The 10,493-nt window shown below is 44.0% G+C and overlaps 1 protein-coding gene across 1 annotated transcript; it reads left to right on the forward strand.

The window, feature by feature from the left end:
• The first annotated feature begins 3,985 nt into the window (after window positions 1-3,985).
• On the forward strand, window positions 3,986-5,321 carry LOC113933908 (tryptophan 5-hydroxylase 1-like). Its single transcript, XM_035724331.1, is given in 2 exon segments — window positions 3,986-4,285; window positions 4,287-5,321. Coding segments are annotated over 2 exon segments (1,335 nt in total).
• Window positions 5,322-10,493: the final 5,172 nt, after the last annotated feature.

A 10,493-nucleotide genomic window follows, 5' to 3' on the forward strand; every position in this document is an offset into this window, starting at 1 on the left:
TTCTTCAGCAAGTGGGAGAGCGCCTTGCCATCATGGGAAAACAGCAAGAGCACTGGATGCGCGGCTGCAGCCCGTGACCCTAAGTGACCCCTTCCTTCCTTGGGCTTCAGATCCAAAGCCATGCAGTCAGTCACCAGTGATGCGGAATCTGCTGCTTTCCCAGCCTGGCATCTCTTCTCACGTCCAAGTCCAGCACCTCAGCTTGCCTTTGGGAATCCCATGTCACCTGCCTACCATCCAGACAGTTCCAGAGGGCAGACCCCACTTTCCACCCACTTCAGTGTAGGGTATATGATCCAAGTCTACCCAACCCCCTGCTCTATTTTCTGGGTGCTCTGATGGCTTCAAGGATGAGAGTGTGACCCAAGCCAGGCCAAAGACCCTTAAAGCCATGACTTTTCATGGAACCCACGGGAAAGAGAAACCCTTCCCAGTAGAATGGATGGTGAGTGGATGTCAGCCTGGATTTGTGGGAGGCCCCAGATGCAGTGAGAGAGAATGTGCCTATGAATGGGGCCACCCCAGGTCGCTTAGCAGGATGGAGGGTTGGAGAGGGTCTAGGTCACATTGTGAGAGTGTGAGCCTTTGGGCCTGCCAGGTCCAAACCCACTCTTGTCTCTTGCAGGTATTAAGGTGTTTCTACCATTAAAAAATATTAACTTCTTTTACTTTAGTAAGTGTGTCCAGTCTCTTGCCATCCAAAAAAGAACTGGGTGACACATCAGGATCCACAATCCCTGAGACTCCCCGTGCACAGTGTCCTCGCTGAGCAGGGTATGGCTGGGGGAGAGGAAGACAGTGAGTGGGGTCGGGTCTAAGGGCAGCCCGAGAACAGTTCTGTCCCTGTTCCTTTTCTGTCCTAGGAGAGGAAAACCCCAGAACGGTGAGAGGAGAACCAGCAGGAAGATGAGGCCCTGGATGGCTAATTGGTCTGCCTGTTTTTTCCTTATTTTAGCGTCCATTTTATTATTGTGCATTTTTATTAGGAAATCACCCATTTCCTCTAGGCTTCCAGTCTGATGCAATAGGTTTCCCTTATTTGACCTTTAATGTCTGTTTTTTTTTTAAATCTTATTTATTTATTTGACAGAGCAAACAAGCGAGAGGGAGAGCAAAAGCAGGGTGAGCAGGATCCTGGGAGAAGGAGAAGCAGGCTCCCGCGGAGCAGGGAGCCCAACGTGGGGCTCGATCCCAGGACCCCGGGATCATGACCTGAGCCAAAGGCAGATGCTTAACTGACTGAGCCACCCAGGTGCCCCTGATTTCTCCTCTTTTTCTAGTTTACTACAAAACTGTCACAATTAGTGAACAAATATTGATATGTTATTTTTAGCGGGAGTCCATATTTTATTCAGGTTCCCTCTGTTCTACCTTTTCTCACTCCAGGATCCCATGCAGGGCACCACGTGACATGTGCTCACCATGTGTCTTTAGGCTCTCCTTGGCTGTGACAGTTTCTCAGACTTGCTTTGTTTCAGTGACCTTGGCAGTGTTGAGGAGGACCGGTCAGGCATTTTGTAGAAAGTCCCCCATTGGGATTTACTTGTTTTCCTCCTGATTAGACTGGGGTTATGGGTTTTGAGGAAGCAGATCAGGGAGGTAAAGTGCTTTGCCATTACTTTACAACAAGGGAACACTTGTCACTGTCCCTGTTAACGTTGGTCACCTGGCTGAGGCAGCATTGGTCAGGCTTCCCCACCAGGAAGTTACTCTTTCCCATGTGCAGGAAGACAACAGCCCTGAACCCCCACTTTAGGAGAGGAGAGTTAGCTCCATTTACTTGATGAATGGTTGAGTATCTAAATCTATTATTTGGAATTCTTATAGGAGAGGTCTATTCAATCCTGCTTACAAAAAGCTATGTAATTTGTTAATAAAAAGGCAACAAAGTAATTTAAAAGATCCCAATCCCATTGGCTTCATTGAACAATTCATGAAACAGGCAGCATCCCGTTTAGCAAAAAGAAACGGGCTCCTTTGAGCTGCAGGGAGGGGAAGGATTTTAAAGGCAGAGAGGGCATTGAAAAAAAGAAATTACTAGAAAAGGATGCACTATTTTAGGCAATGTCCCCCTCCTAAGGGGAACAGAAGGGGCCATTCAGTTCATTTTCCAGGTTGACCGGTGAAAGTTTATGTGGAGGTGAGGGTGTGTGGAACTGCAGTTAGGTCAGGTAGTAAGTCTTGGTTTGCTGGCTTGGGTCTCTTGACATAAGTGACTCCATTTTGGCCCTGTGGTTTCTTTTTAAAAAATCATTTATTTGGGGGCACCTGGGTGGCTCAGTCAGTTAAGTGTCTACCTTCAGCTCAGGTCATGATCTCAGAGTCCTGGGATCGAGCCCCACGTCGGGCTCCCTGCTCAATGGCGGGTCTGTTTCTCCCTCTCCCTCTGCCTCTCCATTCTGCTTATGCACTCTCTCTCCCTCTCAAATAAATAAAATCTTAAAAAGAATCATTTATTTTTACCAGCGCAGACACCAGGGTAGGTTATGTTCCAGCACGACAGTGTTGGTCGCTGGCTCATTCCTCCTTTGGTGATGGAGAGCACTTTCCATTGGCTCCTGCTTTCCATTGACATCATTCCGTCTCTGTGGCTCTTTTCTTGGTACTTCCTTACTCTCTGATACGTCAAGATTATCCTGGCTCCTATACTTACTGTCCAAGTTCTAGCGTCAGCAAGTTCTTTAAGGAGCTCTGGTTAGTAGAGAACGGTATTAAAGTCTTACACGTGGGAGCTAAATGTCCATGCTCAGTGGACAATGCAAGGCAATATATGTCTGTATTCCCACCTATGTCGACACACCTAATGATAAAGATTTCTGTATGGAACCGTCTGCGTCCATATTAAGCTAAGGATGAGTTTATACTGATGTCTCCAACATGGTCCGCCTCCACATGGAGATTGTGGTCTTCTCCCTTTGCTGATCTGTAACTTCCTACTCTAAGAGTGACAAACCTGGCACTCACCACCGGCCCTTTATTTAATTCATTGATCCATTCCTGATTACAGATGTGGTGTTTTCAGAACTGTTAGCTACCACTCTGTTGGCAGAGAACTTTATCAAATAGAGTCCACTGTATATGTACAGTACATTTTTTCTTTAATCTACAGATTCCATTCATTTCCAAATTTACTTAGGTCAGCACCTTTTGTCATACAACCTACAGTGAGGGTTTTTCTCCCCCATATGTTTCTAATACAGTTAGATTATGTGTCATGTTCTGTATTCCATTGAAGGGGAGGAAGAAATTATCCTTGGTCCAAGGTTCTTACCGCGGGATGAAGAAAGAAATTGACATGAGACAGATAAATAAGAGAAAAAAACCTAAAGTGCAATGATGTGCACAGGGAGACCCAATAATGAACCTGAGGTCTAAAGAAGTGACCAAGGAAGCCAGGTTTTATACTTTTTGGACAAAGAGAAACTATACCTGTGATGAAATCACAGGACAAAGAAAACTTAACCTTGGGAGCTTCGATTAGTAAGGAATTCGAAACAAAATTTGGGCTGGGTTCGTAAATTAGTAAAAAGTAACAAGGGTTGTTTATACAGCCTTATGGGCTCCAAATCTCCCATCTCTGGTGATGTTGAAATCTCTTTACCTCCTGGTACAGGGATATCTTCACATGGGAGATTGATTTCCTTTCCAGGGGGCCAGAGGAGGGTCTAAGTGTCCTCATTGCATAGGCTGTCTCTTAAGTAACTTTTATTTAAAATGATCTGTATGTCAAAGTGGCAGATTTGGGGCAGTCTGCCCTTGGCCCGCACACCATCCGGTGACACTCCCACATCCTAAAGAACTTACTTTCAGAAGATTATTATTTACTCTTTGGGATGTAGAAATATTTGTATTTTTTAAAGATTTTATTTTTAAGTTATCTCCACACCCAACATGGGGCCCAAATTCACAACCCCAAGATCAAGAGTTGCACTCTCCAGTCCCAGCTTACCGCCCACAGCTGCACAGAGAACTACACCAACTGACTATGATTGAAGACAATAAGGAAAATAAAGACCATTCCTTACAAAGAGGAAGAGCAACTCTCATTTTTTCCTTGAAGAATGAAGTTGGTGGACTTATAAAAGCACTGAAAATCTTCCAGGAGAAGCATGTGAACCTGTTACATATTGAGTCCCAAAAATCAAAGAGAAGAAACTCAGAATTTGAGATTTTTGTTGACTGTGATATCAACAGAGAACAATTGAATGACATTTTTCATCTGTTGAAGTCCCGTACTAACGTTCTCTCTGTGAATCCACCAGACAATTTTACTGTGAAGGAAGATGGGTATGGAAACTGTTCCTTGGTTTCCAAAGAAGATTCCTGACCTGGACCATTGTGCCAACAGAGTTCTGATGTATAGTTCTGAACTGGATGCAGATCATCCTGGCTTCAAAGACAATGTCTACCATAAAAGACGGAAGTATTTTGCAGACTTGGCTATGAACTATAAACATGGAGACCCCATTCCCAAGGTTGAATTCACTGAAGAGGAGATTAAGACCTGGGGAACTGTATTCCAAGAGCTCAACAAACTTTACCCAACCCATGCCTGCAGAGAGTATCTCAAAAACTTACCTTTGCTTTCTAAATATTGTGGATACCGGGAAGATAATATCCCACAATGGGAAGATGTCTCAAACTTTTTAAAAGAGCGCACGGTTTTTTCCATCCGTCCTGTGGCTGGTTACTTATCACCAAGAGATTTCTTATCAGGTTTAGCCTTCCGGGTTTTTCACTGCACACAGTAAGTGAGACACAGTTCAGACCCATTCTATACCCCAGAGCCAGATACTTGCCATGAACTCTTAGGTCATGTCCCCCTTTTGGCTGAACCTGGTTTTGCGCAATTCTCCCAAGAAATTGGCCTGGCTTCCCTTGGAGCTTCAGAGGAGGCTGTTCAAAAACTGGCAACGTGCTACTTTTTCACTGTGGAGTTTGGTCTCTGTAAACAAGATGGGCAGTTGCGAGTCTTTGGTGCTGGATTACTTTCTTCTATCAGTGAACTTAAGCATTCACCTTCTAGACATGCCAAAGTAAAGCCCTTTGATCCCAAGATTACCTGCAAACAGGAGTGTCTCATCACAACTTTTCAGGATGTCTCCTTTGTATCTGAAAGCTTTGAAGATGCAAAGGAGAAGATGAGAGAATTTACCAAAACAATTAAGCGTCCATTTGGAGTGAAGTATAATCCATACACACGGAGTATTCAGATCTTGAAAGACACCAAGAGCATAACCAGCGCCATGAATGAGCTGCAGCATGATCTCGATGTCATCATTGATGCCTTTTCGAAGGTCAGCAGACAGCCAAGCATCTGATGCTGAGAGTGTGAGTGTCAATTCAGAGGCCTGTGGGTCAGCTCCTTCTTTTCTTGAAGACCTGGTTGAGGAGGGACAGCCTCCAAACAATATTCTCTACTCCTATTCCTTAATTAGTCCTTTGGAAATTTGTGCCTGAATACTGTATACCACTACCTATTATTTTTTTGGTAACGGCTTTAGTGAAATATGATTCATATACCATACAAAAAAAATGAGTGGCATATCCACCGACTGAGCCAGCCAGGTGCCCCAAAAGGTTTGGGTTTTGACAAATGCATAGTGGTAGGTATAAATCATGAAAATGTCATGGAATTCACTCGCAGATCCTTATATCATCTCTAGTTTTGCCTTTTCCAGAATCTTCTACAAATCGGGTCACTCAGTGTGCAGCCTTTTCAGACTGGATTCTTTCACTTAGAAAAATACACGTAAAGTTCATCCATGTGATTGTATGGGGTGATGGTTCATTTCTTTTTATTGCTGAATAGATTAACAGGAGAAAAACAAGTCAAAGTTTAATATCATGCATATGTCCTGTATTCATGGGAGATACCCAGGAAAATGGAGTAATTCCTTGAAGTGGCCCAGCTCTCACCCTAAATGCTATCTTCAGCTAAAGACCAAAATATTTTGGGTGGTGGGAAGGTCAGTTAAGGGATGTTATCAGGTGAGAACATTAATGAGGGTATGGTTGTTACACAGCTTTAAGTCTGTGCCTTCTCTTTTGGTAAGAGTTTCTTGAGATTTAGTAATTCTGTTCCTGATACAGAGGGAGACAGGTTTACAAATGGGGTGTTCTTTATAAGTGTACATTTCACTCACCAAATGGCAACTTTTACCCAGTTTTCAGAGATTCTCCCATGTCTGGCATTTCTTAAAATTAATCAACCCAAATATCCCTTGTGCCAAAGAGGTATATTTTGCATGGCATATTCTGCTTCCTTCACATGGATGCACTTAGTTTGCTTATGGATTCATTTATGGAAGGACATCCTGGTTTCTTTAAGTTTGTAACCATTATGAATAGAGCTACCGTGCATAACTGCATGTGAGTTTTTGTTCAGAAATAGGTTTTCAAAGCAGTTGCTAAATACTAGAAGTGCAATTGTTGGATCTTAACATGAGACTTACTTAGGTTTGGAAAAAATGGCCAAAATGTCTTCTGAAGGGACAGTTGTTGCCATTCCTCACCTTCCAGCAATTGGTGTTCTTGTTTTTGGAGTTTAGTATTTGTGATAGGTGTGCAGTGCTGTCTCACTGTTGTTTAAATTTGTACTTTCCTAATGATGATGTCAAACATATTTTTGTATGCTTATTTTGTATCTGTATATCTTCTTTGTCCAGGCATCTGTTCAGATCCTTACCCATTATCAATTAGGATGTTTGTTTCCTTATCATTGAGTTCTGGTAGTCTTTTGTATTTTTTGAATACAAATCTTTTACCAGATTTGCACTTTGCAAAAATTTCCTCCCAGTTCATGGCTTTTCTTTTAGTTTTCTGAGCAAGGTCTTTCACAGAGCAAAAGTTTTTTTTTTATTTTTTTAAGATTTTATTTATTTATTTGACAGAGAGAGACACAGCGAGAGAGGGAACACAAGCAGGGGGAGTGGGAGAGGGAGAATCGGGCTTCCCGCTGAGCAGGGAGCCCGATGAAGGGCTCGATCCCAGGATCCTGAGATCATGACCTGAGCCGAAGGCAGACCCTTAACGACTGAACCACCCAGGCGCCCCACAAATTTTTAATTTTAGGAAGTTCATGTTATCAATTTTTTTCATTTGTGGATTGGCTTTTGGTGTTGTGTGTTAAAGCTCCTCACTGAACCCAAGACCATGTGGATTTTCTTTTTTTACTTTTTGTTTTTTGAAAGATTTTATTTATTTATTTGACAGAGAGAGAGAAAGAGAGAGAGCAAGCACCAGCAGGGGGAACAGCAGGCAGGGGAGAAGCAGGCTCCCTGCTGAGCAAGGAGCCCGACGCGGGGCTCGATCCCAGGACCCTGGGATCACGACCTGAGCCGCAGGCAGCCGTTTAACCCACTGAGCCACCCAGGCTCCCCCTTTATTTTGATAGTTTTACATTTTAAATTTATCTACAATTTTGAATGAATTTTGGTGTAAGTTGTAAAGCCTGTGTCTGCATTTCACTTAATTCCGTATGGTTTCTAATTAATAGTTTCTATTTCTGGGGAAGTCAGGGGATAATTGGACTCCATTTCAGTTCGAATTTCCCAAATGTAATGGATTCAGCTGGACCCCAGAAGGGACAGGTGCCTCCACGGAACTGAGTGCACCGCATCCTGCACTGCACCCACCTCCCGCAGGGGGCGCCCGAGTCCCGCCCCGCGACCCGTGCGGGGCATGCGCGCTCAGCCCTCCTCCTCCGGGGCGAGGACAGGTGTTCCAAGGCCTCAGGACCGATCCGCTGTGCTGACGCCCAGGCTTCGGGAGGACTTGGGGCCTCAGCCACGGTCAGGAGCCGGGCCCCTCAGGACCCGCTGTGGAGACTTCGGGAGGACGTGGGGTCGTGTCCACACTGACAGGAACTAGGCCTCCTGAGGACCCGCTGTGGAGACTTCGGGAGGACGTGGGGCCGCGTCCACGCTGACGGGAGCCGGGACTCCTCAGGACCCGCTGTGGAGGATGTGGGTCCGCGTCCACGCTGACGGGAGCCGGCCTCCTCAGGACTCGCCGAGGGAGGAGGAGGTGAGGAGAAGCCGCCTGAGCGGGGACTGCGGAGGGGGTGCGAGCTCACAGGACCCCGCGGAGGAAGGGCGCGCTGTGTAGACGCGGGCTGCCTCAGGGCGTGTTACCCCCGACGGGGCGCCGTCCCGCGGACCCGCCACCGAACCCTCAGAACGTGTCCGGTGCGCAGTTCCCGGCCGTAGCTGGGGTCCCGCGGGGGCACGTCGTTCTCCAGAACTTCTTCCTTCTCCCCGAGGGCGGCTCTGTCTGCGGGAGACGCCAGCTCCCCGTCCCCTTCCCCTCGGCCCCGGCAGCCACATTCTACTGTGTGTCTCAGGACACTTCCGGTAAGTGGGACCACAGGGCGTCTGTCCTTCTGTGACTGGCTGATGTCGCTCAGCGTGATGACTTCCCGCTTCATGCGTGGTGTCGCCTGTGTCAGAGCCCCCTTCGTTTTTAAGGCTGAATCGTGTTCCGTGGTGTGTACACCACGTTTCGTTTATCCATTCGTCTGTCAGTGGACACTTGGGTTGCTTCCCCCTTTTGGCTGCGGTGAAAAATGCTGCTCTGAATAAGGGTACTTCTCCTTTCAATTTTGGGGTATGTATCTAGGAGTATAATTGTTGAACCATATGGTAATTCTCCTTTGATCTATTTGCCTAAATGCCAAAATATTTTATACATAGACTGCACCATCTTTCACAAGCAAGGTGTAAGGGTTTCCGTTTCTCAACATCCTTTCCAAAATTTGTTATTTTAGTTTTCTTGAAAATAGTGATTCCGTTGTGTGTAAAAGGACATCTAACTGGTTTAAATCTTCATTTCCATAAAGACTAAGGATGTTTAACATCTACTCATGTGCTATTCACCATTTGTATGATTTCTTTGGAGAAAGGTCTATCCAAGTCTTTTGTCTATTTTAAGAAATGGGTCGTCTTTTTGCTGAGGAGTTGTAAACGCTCTTTACATGTTCTGGGCAACAGACTCTTATTAGATACATAATGTACAAATATTTTCTTCCATTCGGCGGGCTGTCTGTTCACTTTCCAGATAGTATCTTATGATGTACAAAGATTTTTAATTTTTTTTTTTTACATTTCTTTTTTAAGAGTGAGTGAGTGTGCGAGTCGTCAGGGGCAGAGGGAGAAGGAGAGAGAATCTTAAGCAGGCCCCACACTCAGTGTGGAGCCTGACGTGGGCTCGATCTCATGACCCCGAGATCGTGATCTGAGCCAAAATTAAGAGTCAGACACCTAACCAACTGAGCCACCCAGGCACCCAGAACAGATTTTTAATTTTGAGGATATTATTTTATCTATGTTTTTCTTTGCTTTCTTACGCTTTGGTGTCAGATCTAATAGCATTGCTAGATCCAAGGTTATGAAGATTCATCCCCACTTATTTCTTCTAGAGTTTATAGTTTTACCTCTTACATTTAAGCCTTTAATGTATTTTGAGTTAATGTTTATATGTGGTGTGAGGTAAGGGTCCAGTTTCATTCCTCTGTACATGGATAGCCAATTGTCTAGCACCCTTTGTTGAAAAGACCCTTCTGTCCCCCAGTGTAATGTTGTCCACCCTTGTCAAAATTCAGTGGACCATAGATGAAGGGGTTTATTTCTGGGCTCTCAGTTAAACCCCACTGATCTGTATGCATATCTTTTTAAAAAAAATTATTTTATTTCTTTATTTTTAAAAATGTTTTAAATTTAAATTCAATTAACGTATAATGTATTATTTGTTTCAGGGTGAATGCATACCTTTATGACAGTATCAAAATGTTTTATTTACTGTTGCTTTGTATTAATATTTGAACTTGGAAGAATGACCTTTCACCTTTGATTTTTTTTCAAGATTGTTTTGGCTATTTTGTGGTCCCTTGAAACTCCATATGACTGTTAGGATTAGCTTGTGCAGTTCTTTCCAAAAGCCTTTGTGAATTTTCTTGGGAACACATTGAATTTCCACATTGCATTGTGTACTATTGCCATCTTATCAATAGTATGTCTTTTCATCGCCATGGGGTCCTCAGATTTATTTAGGTTTCCCTTTCTTTCAGCAATGTTTTGTAATTTTCAGCGTACAAGGCTTGCATCTTGATTACATCTGTTCCTAAGTATTTTGTCAATGTTAATGTTCCCTAAAATGGAAATGTTTTCTTAAATTATTTTTTGGATGATTCATGGCTAATGTATACAAATAAGAGAGATTCTTGTGTATTGATATTAACTGGCTATAATCATTTTTTGTTGATTGTTTAGGAAGCTCTGTGTATAAGATGATGTCATCTCTGGTCTCTGAATAGACCTAGTTCTACTGTTTTCTTCCACATGTGGATTTCTTGCCTTATCATTCTGGGTAGAACTTTCAGTACGATACTGAGCAATGAGTGAAAGCCAGCATGATGGACTTGTGTTTGATTTCAGAGTAGAGCTGTCAGTCCTCAAAATTGAGCATGATGTTTGATTAGAGTTAGGGTTGGGTTT

This window comes from Zalophus californianus, chromosome 15 (assembly GCF_009762305.2).
Source record: "Zalophus californianus isolate mZalCal1 chromosome 15, mZalCal1.pri.v2, whole genome shotgun sequence".
NCBI lineage: Eukaryota > Metazoa > Chordata > Mammalia > Carnivora > Otariidae > Zalophus > Zalophus californianus.